Source organism: Xenopus laevis, chromosome 5L (genome assembly GCF_017654675.1).
Source record: "Xenopus laevis strain J_2021 chromosome 5L, Xenopus_laevis_v10.1, whole genome shotgun sequence".
NCBI lineage: Eukaryota > Metazoa > Chordata > Amphibia > Anura > Pipidae > Xenopus > Xenopus laevis.
In genome coordinates this window covers 82,929,371-82,954,526 of record NC_054379.1, presented here as the reverse complement: position 1 = coordinate 82,954,526, position 25,156 = coordinate 82,929,371, and the positions used below count along the sequence as shown (strand labels likewise).

At 39.7% G+C, this 25,156-nt stretch overlaps 1 protein-coding gene across 1 annotated transcript in view; it reads right to left on the bottom strand.

Moving 5' to 3' along the window:
* Positions 1–18,564, bottom strand: part of atg5.L (autophagy related 5 L homeolog) — a gene marked incomplete in the record, with an annotated part of 95,007 nt that extends 76,443 nt beyond the window's left edge. Inside the window, 3 exon segments of the mRNA NM_001091862.1 lie at positions 10,420–10,600; positions 15,367–15,468; positions 18,544–18,564. Of these exon segments, the coding sequence (NP_001085331.1) occupies positions 10,420–10,527 (108 nt within the window).
* Positions 18,565–25,156: the final 6,592 nt, after the last annotated feature.

Below are 25,156 nucleotides of genomic sequence, written 5' to 3'. Positions count from 1 at the left end.
TTAACATTTTGGCAACCTCCCCCCCATGCTCAAACATTTCATTCTCCCTAAAAGGGAAAATATACCTCATCTTTTTTTTACAAAAGCTCATTCAGTTAGGCTGTAATACAGGTCTATAAAAACCATTTATACATATTATATATGTAAATAATAGACAAAAGCCATGAATATTTTGTAAATTATATCCTTATAAAAAGGTGAGTTCTAATGTCATCAGTTATAAACGGTGAGTTCTGATGTCATTTCTGTCACGACTCCCTGAAACGTGTGTATTATAATCAGGGCTGCCATCAGAGGTTGCAGGGCCCCATACGACAAAATTTCCTGGGCCCACCGCAAGCCCCACCTATAGCTCCACCCTCCCCACCCCACAGGTCCACCCCCCACCACAAAGTAAAAAAAAAATGGTAAGGAAAAAAAAAATTGGTGGAGAGGGCTCCACCACGTTATAAGAACATTGGTGGCCAGGGCCCCCCTTAAACGTCCATGTAAAAAACTTGACCCCCCCAGAAGTTTAAAAACAAATTGGTGCCCAGGGCCCCACCACAGAACAGGGACCACAAAGGGTTACCTTTAGGGGGGCCCTGCCATGCTGTACTTACTTCATTAGCTTGGCCCACCTGCTGTAAGTGAGCTGCCAACTACAGAAGGAAGGAGGGGAGCACAGGTGGCTGCATCTTCTTCCAGTGACAACATTTTCTTCCCTTATTGGTCACAGAATTTCAAGTCACGGTAAAGCTGCATGGTGATTGGATGAGCTGGAGTGGAATTTCAAACCTCAGCTATCCAATCCCTGAGCAGCTCAACCGGGACAACTCTGACCAATAAGGGAAAGGAATGAGCTGAAGATACCTCCCCCTGTGCTCCCACCCTGCCTTCCCGAAATCGGCAGCTCTCAGTAAGCAGGGGGGCCCGGCTAATCAAGTAAGTGCAGCGTGGCCGGGCCCCCCTTACCCTCGGGCCCCCTACAACTCTCCGCCCTGTCCCCCCCCTGATTATAATAAATAAAGTACCCCCAGTTGCAAAATATAAGGATATTAGAAGTTACATCGGAGTTCCATGACCTGTATAAAAACACTCGGCCTTCGGCCTCGTGTTTTTATATGGTCATAAAACTCCTCGGTAACTTATAACATCCTTATATTTTACCAGAGGGGGTACTTTATTCACTATATAAACTTCTAAAAACAATGAAAAAATATTACAGCTTCAAAGCTTATAACATTGAATTCTGCAGATTACGGACAATAGGCAGGACATACTATTGTGGTCAGTTTGTGAACTATATGGTGACCTTCAATAGACCAACTCACTAACTTATGATTCAGACATCTGACTAAAATGGTCAGTCCCTTTAAAAATAATGAACGAAAGCAATAATACGCCCTAAAGGAGAACTAAACCCCTAAAAATGAATATGGCTAAAAACGCCAACATTTATATACTGAACTTATTGCACCAGCCTAAAGTTTCAGCTTGTCAATAGCAGCAATGATCCAGAACTCAAACTTGTCACCAACTTGGAAAGTGTCTGTGACACTCACATGCTCAGTGGGCTCTGAGCAGCTGTTGAGAATCTAATATTAGGAGTCATCGTAAATTATCAAGCAGATATTGAGGTTGGCCTGTAATATAAGCTGATGCTACACGGCTGATTATTAAATTCTGATGCTAATTGCACTGGTTTCTATGCTGCCATGTAGTAATTATCTGTATTAATTACTAATCAGCCTTATATTGTGACATTTATATTCTATGTGTACTGTATCATTTAAGTGGGTCTCGAAGATCAGTAAGTGACAACCGCACAGAAGCATGTGCAATGTATCAAAAGAAAAGAAGATGGGAAGCTACTGGGGCATCTTTGGAGACAGATCTTTACTGCTAAAGGGCTGCGGTTGCCTTGGGCTGGTACAGAAGCCCAAAACACAATGTACAACATTTGTAGCTACTTCTTTACTTAAGCTTTTGTTCTCCTTTAAGCACAAACATGCTCAGATAAGATTTCATGCAGGATCAAGACATACTATTTTGCATTGCAAAGTGCTCCTGAACTAGATTTGCCTGTCCTTGATATTAATGGTCAGGCAGCATGTTTCCCATTAAAGTAAAAAGGAAGCATAGAGATGGTTGTATTGACTTCCACAGTTCTCCATGACATTCAAAACACCCAAATTCCACAAGCCTCATACCTATTAATTAAATTCTATTCAATCATGTACCATGAATAAGGGCAATGGTACACCAGGAGAATAGTCATTCACGATAAATCTTTGCTGCCGCGGGCAACTAATCTCCTGCAAACGCTTCCCAACCGACAAATACTGTAAATCACCAGTGGGAAGACATATGCAGCTCTTCATTTTTCCAAAGTAGCACGAAGTTGCCTCGTGGCAATATGAATGCTATACTATTAACCAACAACAAAAATAGCAATATAAATTCATACTTTCTGTTGTGACCTGCAGGGCTGATGGGATTAGTTGCCCATGATAAATATGTGCTACCACGGGCATACAGTCATCTACAAATCTTTTCCCATTGGCAATAATGTGAATTATCAGTTGGAAAACACATGCATTGCTTTAATTTTGCAAAGAAGCCTGACGTTTCCTCACAAGGCTACTTCAAGCTACTTTGGAAGAATGAAGTGCCACGTAAGTTTTCCCAACATTATTGCCAATAGCAAAGTATTTGCACACTAGTTGCCTGCAGTAACGCAGATTTATCATAGGCAACTAATCTCCTATTGTGCCAAAGCCATAATACAGACAAATTCTCAATGAACTTTTCTGTAGGTGTAACTCTGTGACTAACACAATGTATCAGACATTCAAAAATATGATAGTCGTAAGAATGTCACTAGTGCTTTCAAAAAGGAAATGTAGGTGAACGAGGCTAATAAGACATTTCTGCCTCCCCAGCCTCTAACCCACCAAGTTCTAAATAATGAAAACGCTGCATTTGTTATTTCTTTTGAGATGACATTTCCACCTACATCAACACTTAACAGCAAAATGTTCATTTCAGACTTCTACAAAGCAAAAAAAAAAAAAAAAACAAACTGCCAAAGATTACAAAAATAAGTCTTACTGGAGGTAAGCAGATGCGATTTACTGACAGCGGGATACAGCTATTACTCACTGGTCAGCCCATTTAGTATAGTTCTCAGAAGTGCATTGTGTTCTTGTAAACAGTGTAAAAAATATCCTTTTGTACAAATTAACATATTTCCGAATCATTTGGAAAAAAAATGTTCTATCACCATTTTTTTAATTTGTGGGTTGCCATCAAAAGTGTTTGCAAGACCCCTAATCAAAAAAATAAATTATATATATATATATATATATATATATATATATATATATATATATATATATTCCTGATCCCTTCCCACCTGTACCTAGAACTTAACCTACACCTGAACTATCAGTCATATTGATATTGGAAATATTGCTCATTACAGCCCCAAAATCTTATTTTTCTTATGTTTCCCTTTCTTCTTTTTTAACGATTGAGAACCATACAGAAATGTAGCCTACTAGATATCTCAAAAAGTTGTTACTATAAGCTTGCTGTCCTCTTACCAAACCATATACTGTTTAGAAACAATTTGCTCTCTGCTATATCTGAGATATTGTGTAACAGAATAACAGCAATTCCTTGATTTATCTACTTTGATAATATTCTTATTCTATCCCATACTATGTTGTACACCTTTATCTTTCACTTGTTAAAATCCAATAACACAAATTACCAAAAAAAAAAGCTAAGTAAAAAAAAAAATTTGATTTCAAAGAAGCAAATTATACAAATGTAAACGTTACAGTGAGACATTCCAACTATAAGCACTGTATTTAAAAGGTACTCTGACATTTGGTTAAGTTGGCATGCTAATACCACTAAATCTGCTCAATGTAATTTAGGAATACTTGTACACCATCAGAAAAAAGGAGGTAGTAAATCACATTACTATTAAATGTTATACTGATTACTTGTGGGTGAAGACTCTCTAAACTGCTGTAAGCCCAAACGTTATTATTTGTATAATAAAAGCAAACCATTATGAGCAACAACACATTAATTGAATATGCTTAAGCTTTTAAAGTTAATTGGAAATGTACTTGCAACTGAAAGAAGTTTTGTCTGTGCTGTTCCATTCACTGCACTGCTGATTCTGTCAACCTACACTATTGAAACAATGGTGCAACTGTCATCTCTCCTCCAGCAAAGACTCCCACTATGCCTGGCATACTTCTGTGATTCTCCTTCTTACAGGTCTGTTAACTAAATACTTTAAACTGTGCCAACGTGAAAGGCATTGTGATAATAGGGGTTATTGATGGAGGAGAGCTGTCTAAACGTTGGTACATGTTAGTACATGTAGTCAGAATCAGCAGTACAGAAAATAGCAAAGCACACACAAAAGGATTTCAGTGGTACAAGTGAGGGTAGGGTATGGAAATGTGATTAACTCTTTCAAAAAACTTGCATGTAAAATCTTGCATGTAAAAAGAGAGAAGGAACAGAAATTTTAACACTACTTTGATTTTTATAGATAGTTAAATATACAAAGCATGAAAAACAACAGTCTAAAAAGTGACAAAGGAAATAGCATTGAAAAAAAGGGTTGCAATGTTTTCTCAATTTTTTTCTTGGCTGTGTGTGCAAAAATAATGATTTTGTGTTTACTTTTTAAACCCCTGTGTGCACTTTAAAAAAAATGTGTGAACATTATTGTGTAAAGCCAACACAAGAACAAATCAGGTCTTGCATAAAGTTGTCTGTTTAATAAATTAACTAGAAATTTTTTAAGAGGACACAAATGTAAAGATGCAATATTTGGTTTACAGGTACGGGATCCATTATCCAGAAAGCTCTGAATTACAGAAAGGCAAAATTTTATCCGAATAATGCAAATTTTTTAAAATGATTTCTTTTTTCTCTGTAATAATAAAACAATACTTTGAACTTGATCCAAACTAAGATTTACTTAATTCTTAATGGGAGTCATAACCAGCCTATTGGGTTTAATATTTACATGATTATCTAGTAGACTTAGGGGCTGATTCACTAAGCTCGAGTGAAGGATTCGAATGAAAAATACTTCGAATTTCGAAGTATTTTTTGGGTACTTCGACCATCGAATTTGTTAAATTCGTTCGAATTCGAACGAAATCGAACGAAAAATCGTTCGACTATTCGACCATTCGATAGTCGAAGTACTTCCCCTTTAAAAAAAACTTCGACCCCCTACTTCGGCAGCTAAAAGCTACCGAAGTCAATGTTAGCCTATGGGGAAGGTCCCCATAGGCTTGCCTGTGATTTTTTGATCGAAGGATTTTCCTTCGATCGTTGGATTAAAATCGTTCGAATCGTTCGATTCGAAGGATTTAATCGTTCGATCGAACGGAAAATCCTTCGATCGATCGATCGCAGGATTAGCGCTAAATCCTTCGACTTCGATATTCGAAGTCGAAGGATTTCAATCCGAGGGTCGAATTTCGAAGTATTTTTAACTTCGAAATTCGACCCTTAGTGAATCGGCCCCTTAAAGTAGATGTAAACCCTTGCTACTAAAATCACCTACTCCCCTACCCATAGATACATAGATCCCCCTCCCTGCTGCCCCCCAGCCTAGGTGCTACCTTTGCTAAATGCCCCTAACTCTTTACTTATTCCTTGGTGCAGATTATGTCCAGCGGAGTTCACAGCAGCCATCTTCTTCTCTTCTGCAATCTCCGTGAAGCAAGCGGCATATTGGCGCATACGCAGTTGGAGCAATCTTTGGTTTTGCGACAACTGCGCATGCTCTGAAAGTCACGGAAATTGCAGAAGCAGCGGAAGAAGACCCGTAGATTACCGAAGCAGCTGAAAATGGCACCCGTGAACTCCGCTGGAAGAATCTGCTCTGCACTGAGGGGTAAGTAAAGTACAGAGTTAGGGGCATTTAGCAAAGGTAACACCTAGGCTGGGGGGAGCAGGTTTATGTAGGGTAGGGGATTTTAGTAGCAAGGGTTTGTTTCTCATTTAAGGTATGAAGATGCAAATTACATAAGATCCGTTATCTAGAAAACCACAGTTCACAAGCATTCTGGATGCTGCTGCTGCTGCTGCTGCTGCTGCTGCGCTGCTGAAGTGAATGATGGTTTTTCCCTTAAGTTTATAGGTAAGCAAGCTAGTTTTTGCCCAAAAGCAGCCAATATTTGCACAAAACTACTACAAGTACCAACTTATCTAAAATGTTTAAGTAGTGAAAACAAGAATGTAGAGGCAAGATATGGTGGGGGGGGGTGATATATTTATAAAACATGTAATTTAGGCAGAAAGGAATTGCTCCCAATAGGGGCAAGCATGGTGTGCTGGGGCACCTTACACCAGCTTAAAAATCTAAAGAAAGTCACAAGTGCAGTGCTATAGGGCACACAGCATCAATGTACTTAATGACTGTCATAGGTAGGTGCCCAATTGTTGAGAGAATCAACACCTTCATCCCTTATGATGGGGTGTGCAAGCTGTTAAAATGCAATTAGAATACTTGAGATTTTTACTTGCAGATTCAGGAGACTGCAATGTGAATCTATGTGATTGAGTCCTTTTAAAACATTTTTAAGAATGTATTTAAAGAGCCATACACGAATTACCATATTGTTTAAAACATAAGATGGAGTCTTTATAGGCAACAATTTTGCATTATAGATGGGGCCACAGTTGGCCCTAAACTAGGCTTACTTTAACAGCAGATATATGGGATAATATAAATTGATCTCAGTTACATGTAAAGCCCACAGACTACAATACAATGCTACTTTTCAGGTCACTCTACAAAATAAGAGATAGTTACAGAAACCTCAGTTTAGTAGAAAAAAAATGGATAGTATATGAGGGAAATAAAAGTAAACGGAGAATGTCTGAAATGCAGAGGTTAGAGATTATTCTATAAATGTACTTGACATAATGAGGAAACTTTTGAAAAAATCAAGAGAACCAAAGAAGGGAAGCAAAGAAAAAAAAAATTGAGCAACCGGTATTTGTAAGCAGATAGGGTCCCCTGAGCATCCATGCCTCAAAAATACTGAAAAAAGTTCTGTCAAGTAACAACGTGCCTGAAGTAAAGGTATTTTGGAGGCTATGTTGATAAAATCAGATGTAGGAAGACCTAATACAGATAAGCAGAGTTGGCTGCATCCTTAACATAAAGGGACTTTCCATGTTGTGAATAGCACTGCCGATTAATTTGTCAAAAATAATTTTTTTTATATTATCAAAGAAATTGTACTAACAAAAATTTTTTACAACTGGCAGGACCTATGCGATGTATATAATATAATGTCCCAGCAGACAAAGCATTCGTATGCAAGAATACTTCTGTAAAAATAAATCAGCCATAAATACAAAAATGTAGCCTCTGCATATTTTGTAAAGATGGGACCTAAAGTAAATTAGGTTAAGTTGTACATACTATGGAGGAATAGGTCAAAATGCTTTTATATGAAGAGGACAAGATGATGTGAAACTTTAGCTCACATCCTAAATAAAGAAGAAAAAAAACTATTTAGTTATAGGGTACAATGTTTTTATTGGTTTTAATTTTGTAGTAGCCACTTGCATAGTTTGGAAGAAGAGTTTTCTTTACAAAATTTAACACATGATGAAATGTGACTAATATGAGGTTATTATGTAACTGTATCAAGATGTTATATTTCATTTTGACCACAAGATGTCGATGTGAGTCACACTGAGCTTGGCCTTTTTCGCCTTCTGTGATGATTACCATCTTTATGTCATTTGCATCTTTAATGTATACACCCTTCTGTTGTACAGTCTGTGGAATATGATGCTATGCATTATTAATATGAAGAAAAAGAAGTTGTTTATTGTATGTGGTTCATCTTCCAGCCCTCTCTATCTGCTAGCTGAAGCTGGGTAATGTTTATACCCATCTGCAATAAATGCACTGTATGTTACTGTCAGAGCATGATCACAGGTGAATTAACCCCTTTACTGCTGGTGTGCTTGGTGAATCAGTAAAAGTACATTTTTTGTGCTGTGAGACAAAGGGGCATATTTATCAAAGAGTGAATTTAGAGATCACCAAAGTCCGCTAGAGTGAAATTCCGCCACTCTTAATTCATTTCTATGGGATTTTTAAAGGTGTATTTACCAAAGGGTGAACTTTCACCCAGTGATAAATATTCTTTTAAAAATCCCATAGAAATGAATGGAGAGTAACGGAATTTCACTCTAGCGGACTGTGGTGATCTCTAACTTCACTCTTTGATAAATATGCCCCAAAGTGTTTGGTACATCTATGTAAAAATGCATTATCTGATATTGATATGAGGAACTGAATAATTTTATGTTAGGTTGGACTGAGGCATCCAGGGCCCACCAGGCCGTAACTTCCAAGGACCCATTCCTTGCCTTCTAATCCCCCCCCCAAAAAAGCTATGTACCATAGACTTTGACCTCTTTAATGGTCCAGACAGGGGAGCAGGCCTGGCCCCACCGGACTTTTTTCCAGTCTGACACAAATTTTTGCGTTTCACTGCTTTTTCTTAAGGATAGATAGTGGCAGAGAGAATTTTTCTGGGTGTTAGCCTAGTTAGGGCTGTGACTGTGTGTAAGGTGACCGAGAGACTGCTTATATAACCCACTATAGCCACAACCACCATCACGTGTGCCTGAACTAGTGTCTATGGGACAGCAGCAAAATAAGAGCGTTGATCCTGGCTTAAAGGGGTTGTTCACATTTGAGTTAAAGTTTAAGTATGTTGCAGTGATATTCTGAGACAATTTGCAACTGTTTTTGTTTTTTTATTTAGGTTTTTTTTTTTTGCGTTATTTAGCTTTTTTTTCCAGCAGCTCCCCAGTTTGCAGTTTCAGCAATCTGGTTAGTAGGGTCCAAATAACCCTAGCAACCATGCATTGATTTGAATAAGAGACTGGAATATGAATAGGATAAGCCTGAATAGAACAATGAGCAATAAAAAGCAGCAATAACAATACATTTGCAGCCTTACAGAGTATTTGTTTTCACATGGGGTCAGTGACCCCCATTTGAAAGCTGGAATGAGTCAGAAAAAGGCAAATAATTCAAAAACTATAAAAAAAGAAAACATTAAGGCTAATTGAAAAGTTGCTTAGAACTGGTCATTCTATAACCATGAAAAGTTAACTTAAAGGAGAACCTCCCCTTTAAGAACCCATTTAACCACACAGCTTTCACTTATGCCATTTTAACAGTGCTACCACCGGGGGGGGGGCAGGTGTCCTACGCCCAGTGGGTTTTTGGATCTTGCTAGGCTGCTACTTGAATTAGCTGCTCTCAGTGAGCTCAGACTTCGTAAAGGGAAGGTGGGAGCCCGGTTTTCTGTAATTCTCTCTCTTTGGTGCCTTCTGCACACCTATTTGTCAAAGAAGTTTAAAGGGATTCTGTCACGATTTTTATGATGTAGATTTTATTTCTAAATTACACTGCAAATAATTCACTCTACTATACAAAATTTAATTCCTGAACCAACAAATGTACTTTTTCCATTGTTGTAATACTGGTGTGTAGGCAGCCTTCTCGTGTAATTTTGCCTGGTAATGTGCTTTCAGAAAGAGCCACCACTCCATGATGGAACTGCTTTCAGACAGGCTATGGTTTCTTCCACTCAATTAAACAGAAGGAGTCGCAGAGGGACTTGGATTTTTATTATAGATTGCTGTTCTTGTATTTACCAGGGAGCCGTTATCTTGTGTCAGGGAATTTTTATTGGAAATTAAAGTCATTACAAAAGAAAGAAAACAACAACAAAAATAACAGTTTCATCAGATTATATCGGCATAAAAGATCATTTGACCAGGAAAAATCAAAGTTTTCCAGAGCATCTCATTACCATCAGATTTGCTGATCTCATTCAGGCGTATGAGATGGATTTCTCTAAAAATTGTTTTGATCACCACCTATCTGTGGCATATAAAAGTGTATTTTCTGATGTGTATTTTGGTAGAGTATAGCCGCATTCAAAAGTCCAAGTGTACCATAAACCTTATGTAACCTAAAATGGTAATTTCTCAACCAAAGTTCCTAGATGTTGTTGGATTAAGATTCCCAAATTATTTAAGTTTAATAATGTTTCTGTAGTTTCTAAAAGTTGTAGTCCAGGTATAACTGGGGACTCAAATCTTAAGAAACAGGGTGTTATGGGACCAGGGTTGCAGTAAAGCTCCTACTACAAGCAGATATATGACTATAAAAGACAGAGGCCTGCCAATCTACCCACACTACCGGGTTTTCATGTAGGACAGCCCACGTTATCACCCATCCTAGACTCACTACATACACAGGGCTGTAACTGCAATGAACAGTAAAAATGTTGTTAGTTGAACCAGTAATTTAAAGCCCTACCCACACACCCTAAAAGCACTTACATAATAGGGTTCAGCTTCCCTTTCGGTTAGTTCGTCTTGATACAAAGTGAAGCAGGTCGGTATTCGCCCAAACCAGACATCACGAAGAACGTCTTTGTCATCTGTCATTCTTCCAATAGTTGTGGTTCCACATATATGGTACCTGGTATCATTCAGTGAGACTGAACAAAAAAAAGAGATCCTAAAATAAATAGAAAGCTTTATTTAAAATGTTCCTCAGTCTGTAATCCCACACAGAAAAACACATTAACACATTTCTTACATAGGCAAAGGAAAGTGAAATCACATGTCCCTATAACTATTCTGAATTTCTGATATGCTTATAAAATAAGAATAAGCATGGACATAATTCTGGATTGATCAGGGAATCAAAAAGGAATAAGAAATAGCAGCAGCGAACAGGATGCAGCCCCCTCCCCACAAAAAAATTGGAGGGGCCAGGCAGAAAACCCTTTATGCCTACCTGCCCACTACTCGAACCACTCACCTGCCTCAAGAGAAGGAAGGGAGGGGGATTTCTCTACTAGTATAGAGGAAGCAGACCCTGCTGTCTGGGGCCTCCCCATGACCATGTAGAATAGCCCTTTTATGTCTGAGAAGAACAAGGTTTCAAATACTGTTTTTTGTTTTCATGTTTGTCATGGCATTAGGTTTGACCTGTCAGAAATTTCTATGAAAACAAACAAATCTTCTCCCCAAAACTGCAATATAACAACCAATCACCTAATAAAATAATTCCAAAATACGTGATTAAGTGTAGTGCAATAACCATCAACCATATTCAATTCAGCAGAGGCAAATCAAAATGCCTGTGATTTGTCACTGGTCACTATCTTTAATGGAGCATCAATAAACGAAATAATGCACACATTTCAATACAATAAGTTAACTTTTAATATATTATTCAAATTAATACATGGTTGTTAGAGTAAGTTGGACCCTAGCAACCAGATTGCTGGAATTGCAAATTGGAAAGCTGCTGAATAAAAAGCTAAACTCAAAAACAAATGAAAACCAATTGCAAATTGTATCAGAATATTACTCTCAACATCATACTAAAAGTTAAAGGTGTACAACCCCTACATATCATACATATCTCTAACATACACATCTCTGCACACACATTGGCCAATTTCATCAGGTAGCTCTGCCCATTTACTATTGATGGTGGCCTAGGGGGTGCAAAATTGCCTCTAAGCTTAGCTGCAGTGATATTTCTGCTTCCTACAAAGATATTATGGATGTGGCAGGCATGTCCAAAGTCAGGCCCACGGGCCAATTGCGGCATGTTTTCAAATTTACACCGGCCCTCATCCTCTGTCATGAAATTAATAATAATGTGGCCCGACAGCACAGTGTGATCAGGAATCGCGTAGCCGTAGCAGTAATATTTGGGCACATTAGTGAAATGATCTGCCACTTGTTTAATACTGCTGCCTGTGTGCTGAAGGTGTTAGTAATAGACACGTACTGGCATGTAGTGACATGTAGTGACGCACCGCTCTCGCATACTTCTTTAGGGCCCCCCACACATTTTCACCTCACCAAATCTGGCACTCGTTGCAAAAAGTTTGGACACCCCTGTATTAGAAAGACTTTTTGGGTAAGGTGTATTTCTGTAATTTGGAGCACCTTACCTTAAATACTTTAAATAAACTAAAAATGTATTTATGCATCTTTGTTATCATTATTACAAGATACTGTGTCATTGGATAAGAAAAAAAGCTTGACAAAGGTCAGTTTGAATAAACAGAGGATAGTTTTAGAAACTACGGAAAAACTGAATATTCAGGTAAGATCTAGTGCAGGGGTCGCCAACCACCGGGCCTCGGGCCAAAAGCGGCTGCGGACACTCCCGCGCTGGGCCGCCGGGCCCAGTGCGCAAAAACGCGGCGTGCCAAATTGGATGCCGGCACGCCCAAATTTGCTGCAGACCCCTGATGACCCCCGCCAACCCGACCCCAGCCCCATGTCCTCGCAAAAAAAAAAATACATTTTTTCCACCGGTCCCCGGTCCAAAAAAGGTTGGGGACTCCTGATCTAGAGAATGGTGGAAGTGCAGTATTTATGCAGAAAGTACTTAAGCAAGAGAGGTCATAAGAGTGTAAGCTGTGAGTGGCAAGAACAAGAGAAGCTAAGAGTCTTCAAAAGAAAATAGTTGATGTTTGTAGACATTGCTTGTAGGTGGAATTATAAATTGCAAATTTGGTGACTGTGCCCCTGCACAAATATTGCATGATTGCAGCTGGCCACCTAATTCTGTACCTCTTACATAAAAAGTCCTTAACTTACACGCAGTGCTGAAAGATAAGTGGCAGCTCAAACCCCCCTCTTCATGAACACTAAAGATGCACAGGTTGTAAATGTTCCCATCAACAACCACCTAATTTACCCCTTCTCAAGAGGGGCAGGCCCTTCTAAAGGGGGGGGCAGTGATCCCCAGCCAGTGGCTCACAAGCAACATGTTGCTCGCAAGCCACTTGGACGTTGATCCCAGTGGCTTTAAAGCAGGTGCTCATTTTTGAATTACAGTCTTAGTATACTGCCAAACAGAGCATCCACATAGGGGCTACCAAATCACAACACTAACTTTGCACCCCCTGGAACTTTTTCCATGGGCACCTATCCTGGCGAGCTCTAGGCAAATGCCCCCTCTGCATTTTTATGAAAGTAGACCTGAACGATAATATATGTGTTAATTAGTTACAACGTCATCTTAAATTTCTCAGCAAAGTGAAAACTTGTAAAACTTTTCCCCAACATTAAATGTTAGCTAGCTTTGTGAACCCAAATCAAGTAGGTTTGAAGCACGACACAGATTACACCCTGTACCATAACCAGTGCTAAATTCTTACAGCAATCTGAAGGCAGCTTTACTGATTTTCTGGGCCACAAACATGTTACTTGGTTCAAAAATCATCAAAGAACAAAAGATTGATTTTGCAAGATTTTACCAAAACGGTCTCAGACATCAGAACCAGAAGCGAAAGATTTTTTGCAAACCAGGGCTTTATTTGTCACCCTTTAGGGGCAAGAGCACTACTTTAGAACAGAGGCTTGCAACCAATTTCTTTTTTACCAGTGAACCACCTTTAACTGTATGGGGACCAACAGAAGAATGAAAAAAAGTTCCTGGGGGTGCTAAACAAGGGCTCTGATTGGCTGTTTGGTTAGCATTATGTGCGGTCTCGCTGAACTGGGAACAGCACTGATTATTTTACTGTAGTCCAGCCAGCGGTCACATAATGATTTGGGTGATGATTAATAAAAGCCAGTGGAGCAAAGGAGAGAATTGCAGCAAAAGATCACATTTTTTATAAAAATATTATGGATTTTTTTATTAAATGCATACTGGAAATAGGTTTCTTACTTAATGGAAAACCTAGTTGCTAGTTTTAGTTTTGACTTCACATCTAGGGTTATCACCTATCCGGTTTTGAACTGGACAGGGCTGTCCAGAACAAAACTGCCTGCCCAGTATTCCAAATTAGGAAAACCGGACAGAATTTCCAAGGATAGCCCCGCCCCTGACGTCATCAGTCCCCCTCCAGGGGGACAGGAGCAATGGGGGGATTGACACACGGGAATTTTTAAAAATGATCAGATCTCCAGCGCATCCCCAGTGTTCTTGAACCAATGTGGGTGTGGTTGGGCTGCATGCCGCCCCCCTAAAATTCTGCCGCCCTAGGCCCGGGCCTAGGTGGCCTTTCCACATATCAGGGCCTGTTTATATGGACAAGATACAGCATCAGGGTAAAAGCACTGAATTTTTGCCTCTATATATTTATATGTGCCATATTGCTGAACTCTGCAGCAGAAACAGGCTTAATTAAAATGTAATATAAATGTGTTACCATTCTTTGGGCAAGGATCAAGGTAACAAGAAACAAGCAATTGCAATAATACATTGATCTAGTTGTTGACTGTACAGGTGTTCTATTTACTTCAATCAATAAAGCAGTATCTTTGCACAATGTTTCAGTGCAGATAATAACAATGTGTGTGTTTTTAGGGTATTTGTGGGAAAGATTATAAACATAGCAACAACACAAAAGCTTTGTATTCCTAGCTTATTTTGTGCAGTGTATCAATGCATTGCCAAAAAAAGAAGTCGACAGTCTCAGTTAGGCTATAAAAATATTTTAAATCATGTTATAACCTCCATGAAATAGACACTAAATGCTATAAATATGTCAGCAGTCATGGACCACTATTGACAACTGCTTCAGGTTTAAAGGTGAACTAAATAATCTTAGTCTTCTCAAGAGCCACTAGAACCTCACTCTCCAACATGGCCCTGCTCTCCGATGCAAATTGTCCTAAGGCAATGCTGCATGGCAGGATTGGTTAATGCCAATCACGAGAAAGACCCATGCAGTCAGACGACCTAGTGGTCTGACCTGTGCAAATTCTTGGGTCGGCAATTGCAAATGTACAATGTAATTATTAAAGTGCTGAAGAAAGTTATTATAGAGTTCAGAAAAGTCACCAGTGATTGATTATGACAGTAACGACCTGGATGTTATTCTTCCTTAACCTCAAAAAAAAAGCAGCCATACCCTGTTTTATGGCTCAGATTCTAGCTAGCTGTATAACAGAACATTCTGCCCCGTGGCATAGATCCTACCTGATTCCATTGTTAAGCAGCAGTTCTGCCCTGCTTTATGGCTGAGATTCTAATAAGCAACACACTCTTTAGAGTCCAAAATGATTAAATCTGCACTTAACAGCGAAAGAAAATCAGATGTCTTGAAACAAATATATAGAAGAAAACTGTATTAATAAGAAAGTAAGTCAAGTGAACAAAAGGCATACTTAATCATTCTAGAGATACTCATTACCATTTACAGTATTTCATTCCTTAGAATTTAATGCTGGAGTGCAATATCAGCCTATTTTGTGCAAAGTATCCCTGCATTCCTTTATGAAGGAAGAAAGATGAAATACCTTTTCAGGAATTTCCTGGGAGTATCCTCAGGTATGAGAGGGTCAAAGTAACCACAGAAGCAAATCACCAGGCGTGTGGCCAAAATCAGATATTGTGGGCTCCTAGGAAATAAATAGTGAATATTTAACAATCTTAGCAACAAGGTGGAAAGGAGTACGATCTGAGCCAGTATAGACAGAATTGCACATGATGACCTATTCTGATCCTCCCATTCAGACACTATGAATAAAATGTATACACAAGCTTAAAGGAGCCCTCTCACTGCATGCTCTCTCCTGTTTGTACCCAATTAATTTTTTCATACTCTTAAAACAGTGTTGCATTGAATTCTATTATACATAGTATGTGGTTTACATAACAGAAATGTTTATGTATATTGTGGAGTGCAATTTTACTAAATATTAGGGGACTGAAATCTAGAATACTCTTAAAACCACTTTTCTATGAGCTCAAGCCAACCTCTAAGACAAAATGCTGAAGCACAGCTGGACCTAGAAAAAGCTATGTGTCACAGCCCAAATTCTGCCGATATTTCATGATGGCTGAGCAGCTATACAAATATTCTTGTGTAGCACTGGGTGGGCTTTACTTGCCCTTTAAATACAAATTACTCTTATGTTTAAGACATGGAATGGGATAGTTAACATTTGCCTGCTAAGATCTATTTGGTATATCACATCCTGCATTTTATAAGCCTTTGGTATATAATGATGTAAACAGTGAGTTAGGTAAGCATACGAAAAATTGAGTTCCCCCAATTCCTAATATCTGCCTGCAAAGAGCACATGAAATCAATTGTTTTTAGTCTTCTGGGGTCAGTGACCTCCATCTGAAAGCCAGAATGAGGCCATTGAAGACTAACTGCAAAGTAGCTAGGAATAGAACATTTTATAACATACTAAACCACTCCTTTAAGGCCCAAAGCTGGGGGAAATGGACCACATAGTGTGATGTTTAAATTGAAAAAGTGTTTACTTTGCCTTTACTGCTCGGGAAAAACCAGGAGTTAGGGCATGGACACATGTGGAACTTAGCCAGTTTTTAAAAAATGTGTATCAATGCCCTTAAAGAACACCCACAACCTGCAGTGTTGTTATTACAGAGAAAAAGGAAATCAATTTAAACCATTTTTGAGAATTATTTGATTAAAATGGAGTTTATGGGGGATGGCCTTCCCATAACTCAGATGTTTCTGGATAACAGATCCCACACCTGTATATGGGTTATTTGTGGCTGCATTCTTACCTGCCTCTAGTAACTTATTCATCATTCCTAAAGGCTATGCAATATGGGACACAAATTGATATGCTTGGAATTGAAAAAAATGCACTCACAAATACCTACCAAGTACAAAAAAAAGTAACTAATAACTTAGAATAGGAAAAAGGAGTGCCAAGAGGTCTGAGAGAGAAAAGAATAATACAGGAAGCATACAAACTTTGGTTATCTAAGACCAAAACATAAAGCCTACATTGTATAGAGACTATCTTTAGTAGTAACTACCCTGGGAGATATACAGATTTTTTATTTATTTGTTTATGGTTTTTTTGTTAGATTTATAGTTAATGCTAGATTTTACTCCTTAGAGAAGTTTATGAAGATATAATGTACGGTATGTATTTGTTGGGAAAAACACAGCTAGATAGAGAAAAAAAAAGCAAAGTTTTTTTTTTTTGCACAGTGAAAAAGAAAGCAAGTCAGCTGAATAGATCTGAAGGAAAACAGACTTCTGCTACATGGTTTCAAGAGTCAGAAACAAAAGAACAGAAGCAAACAAATACGGCGTCTTACAGCAACTATATTAATATATATTAAAGGACCAGTAACATCAAATTTTTATTTTTATACAAACGAAAAAAAAAAAGACAAATTAAACTTTAAAATCGCAAAAACTTTATTAAGAAATAACTTACCAAAACTCTGCTATCGCTCCTCTTCAGAAAAGGCGATGATCCAACGTGCGGCGCTCGATTTTTCCTCCCTGGCTATCTTCTATAAGGAAGGCACTGAGGAGAAATTGACCTTTTCTCAAGAGAAGCGCAAGCGGAGTTTCGGTAAGTTATTTCTTAATAAAGACTTTGCGATTTTAAAGTTTAATTTGTCTTGGTGTTTTTTTTTTTTCAATGCATACTAACAATTTTTTTAAAAAATGTTTTCGATGTTACTGGTCCTTTAATAGCGACAGTTTCTGGAAATCTCACTAGGCAAAAAACAGTGTTTGGCTGGAGATTCTCATGAATTGTGATGGAAGATTTAAATTGCTAGAAACTGTGCATTTCCCTGCATAGTTATATTTGGTTTCCCAAGATTGTTCTTTTGACTTCAGTAGAGTAAAATTGTATTTCAGAGAGGAATCTAGCAAGCTGACGGGGGGGGGATAGAGCTAAAATGGCAAGCTGGAGGATGGACACTGTTAAATGGCAAGGGGGGGGGGGAGACCCCGCTAAAATGGCAAACAGGGGGGCAACCTGAAAGGCCACTAGAAAAGAGGGGTAACACCTAAGAAAGGCAATCAGAAAAGGGCAGGCACCCCAGAAAGTTCACCAGAAAATGGGAGACACCCCTGAAAGGCAACCAGAAAAGGGACACATACCTGAAAGAACATCAGAAAATGGAGGGACACCCCTGAAAGGTCACCAGAAAAGGAGGGGGGGGACACACCCTGAAAGGCCATCAGAAAAGGGGGGAGACACCCCTGAAAGGCAACCAGAAAAGGGACACACACCTGAAAGAACATCAGAAAATGGAGGGACACACCAGAAAGGTCACCAGAAAAGGAGGGGGGACACCCTGAAAGGCCACCAAAAAATGGGGACACGTCCCTGAAAGGCCACCAGAAAAGGGGGAGATTTAACTGCTGAAAGGCCATCAGAAAAGAGGGGGATCACACCCCTAAAAGGCCAGAGATAAGGGGGAGATATCCTTGAAAGAAAAGCACAGAGGAAAAGGCACCCCTGAAAGGCCACCACAGAGGGGGGACACTGCTAAACAGGGGGTCACCGCCAGGGGCAGGAGGTGATATGACAAAAAAGAAAGTTAGCGAGAGTGGTGAAAACCAATGAAAGGAAACGTGAGGGGGGATATGACAGAAAGTAAGACTGGCACAGGTGCCCCTCCTAAGAGAACTGTAGGCAAATGGACACAGATCACACATGACAGCAGAAGGGCACACTCACATGAGCCGCGGGGCCTCCTCCTTCCTCCAGTTCCGGTCCCACTACACGGCACTCCAACACACTCAGCTCCCCCGCCTGAACTCGCGCGAGACCCGAGCGCCGCCACTAACTCCTAAGCTCCGCCCACTGGATCCTGAGCGCGCGAGAAAACCTACGTGAGCAAGGCACCCACCACCTTGTAGCTGCCCTGTGTGACAGCGAAAGCTGCCCTCATGTTGTAATGTGATTGTTGTGAAGGAAACCACGCCCACGGGCATTAGCGTCACCTGGTTGGCTGATCTGCAACTTTCAAGTTCCTACAAACAAGTGGTTGGCAGAAATCTTAGTAGTGTTGCGGCTGGCGGTGGTGATAAATAGAGCCGTGTTGTTCTGTATATGTATATGTCACTTTTACGCTGATTTATATAGTGAATAAAGTACCCCTCTTGTAAAATATGAGGATATTATAAGTTACCGAGGAGTTTCATGACCATATAAAAACACAAGGCCGAAGGTCATGGAACTCCGAGGTAACTTCTAATATCCTAATATTTTGCAAGTGGGGGTACTTCATTTATTATAATACACAAGTTTCAGTGAGTCATGTGACAGAAATGACATCAGAACTCACCGTTTATAACTGATGACATCAGAACTCACCGTTTATAAGGATATTTACGAGATATTCATGGCTTTAGTGTATTATATGGAAATATCGGCAGCCCAAGTTTCTAGTGCCTATTACTAATGAGCCAATGAGCATTTATTAAGCATTTGTATATTGGAACTGCTGTCTTTTTGCTACAGTACAATATGAAAATCTTAGGGCATAAGGATGTGGGCAGAAACTTGTCAAGTTACAGATGTGGTTTCTGTGCATCTGACCCTCCGGATAGAGATGTGGCCCCTAAATGTCTGTTGGCTTCTAAGGATCATAGGGTTTTCACATCTATGGTTATGCCATCATGTACAGGCTTAGTGTAGGAAACCTCCTAGTTTCAAGGAACCCTGAAAGTTAACCAGTCTCCTAAATATGAACGGGGCTAAAACAGAATAAGGATTTTGGAATACTGTTGATGACACCAAATAGAAACAGTGAAAGTCAGCAGCAGACATGTTTGTTACTGTTCAATTTTACCCAATGTAAACTGCACTAGATGAAACACAAGGGGCATTACAACACCTAAGCCAATCAGGACATTTGCCAAATGCACCTCCCCCAGCATTTCATGACACAGTGTCCCCCCCCTCCCCAGCATTTCATGACACAGTGTTCTCCCTCCCCTCTGCATTTCATGACAGTGCCCCCCCCAGCATTTCATGACAGACAGTGCTTGCCCCCCCCCCCCAGCATTTCCAGTTTCGTCAAAGTAGAAAAATTAAGGTACTATGGGGCAGATTTACTAAAGGGCGAAGTGGCTGTCACTAGCAAAAATTTGGCAGAAATCTTATCTGCAGGGACATTGGCAATTTACTAACAGGTGTAGAGGACAATTTGCTAGTGAAAGAGACTGTCGCTAGCGTATGTTCGCACACTATCGCCAGGCAACTTTCCGCAAATACACTAAAGTACACATTTCACTGAATGTTACCTCTTTCACCAGAGTTTTCTTTGCCACCTCAGACCAGGTGAACTGATAAAACGAAGCAACATCTTCCTCAATCTTATGTCAGTGACATCATATCCTGTATGCCGGAAATTCATAAAAGTTGTAAAAAACGCTGGCTACTTTTCTTTTTTTAAAGAAGAACTAAACGCTAAAGTTAAAAACCCTACCCTACATAGACCCCCCTCCCTCCTCCCCCTAGCCTAAGTGTTACCCTGGAAAATTGCCCCTAACTCTTTACTTACCCCTCCGTGCAGATTCTGTCCAACGGAGTTCACGGCAGCCATCTTCTGGCTCTTCGGTAATCTTAGGAATCAGAACGGCGCTTCGGCAATTTCCGTGAGTTTTGGTGCATGTGCAATTGTCGCGAAACAGAAAACTGCTCCAACTGTGCATGAGCTGATACAACACTTACTTCCTGAAGATTACTGAAGACAAGAAGATGGCGCCCGTGAACTCCGCTGGACAGAATCTGCACCGAGGGGTAAGTAAAGAGTTAGGGGCATTTGCTCGGGGGCAGCTAGGCTGGGGGGGGGAGGAGGGAGGGGAGTCTATGTAGGGTAGGGGGGTAGGGTTTTTTAACTTTAGGGTTGAATTCTCCTTTAAACCCTGATCCCCTTCAAAAGTCCTAACTATTGAAGATTTTTGTGTAAACATTTTTCCCCAATCATTTGAGGGGCATGCCTCATTTGTTTTAGGATGGGCTCATGTCTAGGATATTAGAGGATCTCTTTTGTCTTTAGTTTGCTTCCTTGGTCATTTGTAATAATAAGTGCCGACTTCAAGCATTTGCACCAACATCTCTAATAAAGGCATCCATATGACTTTTAGGTACCCACCCTATTCAAAAAGTTTAAGAGTACTAACGAAGTTTCGCTAGGCAGAAATTAACTCTAGCGAAACTTCTCTATGAAAAATTCGCCAGCGTTCGGCTGATGAAATGCAACTTTGCATTTTAGTGAATTAGCATATTGGTAGCGCACTTGCGCCTTGCGAGTTGGCGCGAAGTGTGGTGAAGCGGTCGCTGGCGACAAATCACCCTTTTGTGAATTTGCCCCTATGTGTCCATTTTCATGCAAGTTGTCATGAGTGTAAAAAATGTATGTCAAATTTTTATGTTACATTTTCTCTGCATTTTGCATAGCATTAACAAACAAGATTAAGTTTAATTTGTAATTTTTTATTTACATTTATAGGCTATGACACGCTGCATTTTAAAGAGTTACAGAAATACAACCAAATAAAATAGTGGATTTCCTGACTCTATTGAAAAAATTAAAACCTGGTTGGAAGCTATTGGATTTCCTCAGTGGCGGAACTACCGGGGGTGCAAAGGATGCAGCGGCACCACGGCCCGTTCCCCTGCACCCCCGATGGGGCTCGGGTCCCTTTAGAGAAATGATTTGTTGTGCGTGCCGTTCTCAGTAGAGTGTGACGCATGACGTCACTAACGGCAGCTGGACATGCCCATGTTCCGGCGGCAGATCAACAAGGAGCTGTGACACAGTAAGCTGGCAGTGTGAGACCACGCGGTTTCTTACATGGGACAAACGTGCATATCCAATGCTCCATTATTGTACGGGACTCTGCTGAGCCTTTCTACTTCCGGTGCCGACCTCTTCGGGGGCTGCGCCTAGGCCCAAGCCTTGTCTTTATCCCCTTACCAATGGACCTGTTTACTCTGGGTGGTTACCTCGCCCACCTGTACATTGAAGGGTTCTGTGGGTCAGTTCCAGGGGGAGTCTCTGTGGCTGCCACACCGCCCTTTTTGCTGTTGAATCGTCTCCCCCCCAAACACTAATTCTTTGCATTTTTTTTACACAGTTAATTTCCTATTTAAATGTTTTTTGGGACAAATTTGTAGTTTTTTTTTCTTTGTCCAAAAATAAAATGAAAAAAAAAAACAGCTGAATAAAAAGTTCTATAGTAAAGCGTGTGGGGGGTTATTGCCTTGGCTATGGGGGAGCAGGAGCTACAATGGGTGCCATAGGAAGGAGATGGGGGTTGGGTCCCTAACTAGGGCAGTGGGGGGTGTGTCACTATGGGAGTGGGGGGTTTGTCACTAGGAGAGCGGGAGCTTGTGTAATGGCGGCTATGGTTCCTTATAGGCAGTGGCTCCAGTTGGGGAGGTGGGGCAAGCACTGCACTAGGTATTAAAAAGCTGCCTGGGAGGGAAGGGTGCTGCCGATATGCACTATGGGAAAGGGAAGAAGTGTGCAACAGTTTGCCTCATCTCACCATACCAGCAGCCTGCTGCCCACAGCATAACACACCTCACTGAAGCAATTCAAGCAAAGGTGTTTTTACAGGTTGTTAAAATGCTCCATTCTTCTCATGTTGCCTATGTAGTAGCAGTTTGGTTCTATCTGTAAATATTTAATTGCAATAAGCCTGCACCAATTCACCTATATCTTTGCATGTAATATAATGACAGAGAGGCCGTGCACATGCCCCCCCCCATAATGTAACATTAAAAGGGTGGTTCCACTTCAGGTTAACTTTTAGTATGTTCAACTTTTCAATTGGTCTTCATTTTTTTTTTATTATAGTTTTTGAGTTATTTCTCTCCTTCTGACTCTTTCCAGCTGGGGGTCACTGGTCCACCTAAACAGCAATTGCCTTGTGAAGCTATACGTTTATTGTTATTGCTACTTTTTATTTTGTACTCCTTTTTATTTTTTATTCAGACTCTATGCAATTTATATTCCAGTCTTTCAAATCAGTTCATGGTTGCTAGGGTAATGTGGACCCTAGCAACCAGACTGCTGAAATTGCAAAGTGGAGAGTTACTGAATAAAAAGTTAAATAACTCCCCAAATAAAATAAAAAAATTAAAAAAACAATTACAAAGTTTCTAAGAATATCCCTCTCTGCGCCATATTAAAGTTAATGTAAATGTGAATGACCCCTTTAATGCTGCGACCCAATGTGTGTGGGGGGGGGGTAGGGGGGCCCAGTTGTAAATTTCCGTACCAGGGCCCTTAAGGGGCTAGTTACGCCACTGGATTTCCTTCACATCACCTTATATCAATGGCCCAAAAAATTTTAGAGACCAGGAAAAAGTGGGTTTATAGAATTTGTTCAGAACATTTCTCAAAAGATTCTTTCATTTGGAATGGAAAAAAACATATTCTTAGGCCAGATGCTGTCCCATCTATCATAAATTCAAAAGAATCAGAATCTACAGAAATATCAGGTACAGGATCTGTAAATGTAATACGCAGCATGCATTCAAAGAGAAACAAACTAGAGATTCAACAATAACATCTGTAGGAATGGTAGATACTTACACTACAATTGGTTATTGTTTCAAGAACTCAAAGGAAAGTAAAGGCATACAATGGCCTAAGTATGAATTAAACATGGATGCAGAACAGAGGAAAACCATGATCATGATTTCAATTATTTAAAAAAAAAGAGAATTAAAAAAAAAACATGGCTGCACAAGCCCCAGAACCAATAGAAGAAAATAGCCCAAGTAATTTGTTCTCCAGTTGTGCAGAAACTGACACATTAGATTCAGATTACAGTCCACCATCTTCAGCCAGCTCTGATTACTCATATGAAAGTGAACTTACAGAAGAACAAATAGTTCAGAACTGAAAATTTATTGTATTTGAAAAAGGTCTGGAGAAACTGCTCTATAAATTTAGATGTTCTGCAGATACAAATTGTCAGGTACCCGTAATAGAACTAAAAAAAACAGGTTGTTGGGAGTTTCTTGAAGGTTAACGGCATATGCCATAATGGTCACCTGTTTGATATATGGGAAAGCCAGCCATTAGTAGGCAATATACCTGCAGGAAATTTGGTAGTAGCAGCTGCAGTTTTATTCAGTGGTTCCAGTTACAACAAATTTCCAATTTTTTCTCATTTATTGTCTTTGCAGATCATAAGTTCAGCATTATTTTATAAAATATAAAAAAATAAACTTTTTAGATATATAAGTTATAGATTTTTATTGGCAAAAGGAAACAAGCTTGTTTAAGGATACTTTTAAAAATGTACAACTTACTTTGTCTGGCGATGGTCAATGCGATAGCCCTGGATTTTCCACAAAATACTGTACATATTCTTTGATGGATGTAGACCGTAAAAGAATTTTGGACTTTCAAATTGAACAGGTCTCTGAATCAAAATCATCAGTTGCTATGGAAAAGAAAGCCTTTACCATTTGTCTAGACAGACTCTTAGATGAAGATTTTAAGATTAAACAAATAGCTACAGACAGACATGCAAGTTATTAAACTGCTAATGAAGTCCTATTCTAAAAAAAAACAAAAAACATACAGCATGAATATGATGTGTGGCATTATGCCAAGGGTGTGAAAAAGAAGCTTTTAAAGGAAAGTCAGAAAAAGAATTGCTGCAATCTATTGGAATGGGTTCCTGCTGTCACAAACCATTTATGGTGGTCATCAAGTACAGATGCTTAAAGAGAAATGGAGTTCAGTTATGTTTCATGTCATAGATCAACACAGTTGGTCAGTGGGGCAAGAGTATAGAGAGTGTTCTCATGAATCTATTTGTGATGAGCAGAGAAAGAACAGGCCATAGTTACAGAAGGGCACCCCTTCTTTTTATGCTTTAAAACAAATAGTATGTGACGAAAAAATGGATACAGATCTGGACCATCTCTCAAATTATTGTCGCAGAGGAGACATACCAGTTTTCAACAGCTACCTTCTGAAATTCCGTCCTAAGCATGGGTTGTTGAACCTATCTATGAGCAGGTTTACAAAAATCATGTTATGCCTATGTTAGCTTCAGTTCTTAAGAGTCACTTCCACCAGAAGCAATGTAAATAACAGTCTGGCGTTCGCATGGCGTACAATTACACAGCTTTTTACACCGATTTTCAACTAATTTCGTTTTACACAGCATAATAAATATGCCCCATATAGTTGAACCAGAAGAAGGTAAACCAAACTGTGGTCTTAGAGGGGGGAAATCCCGTCCTGACCCCAAGAGGTCAATCAGATCAGTCCCAGGATCAAAGTACAATAAAGTCACGTATGCACAATGTA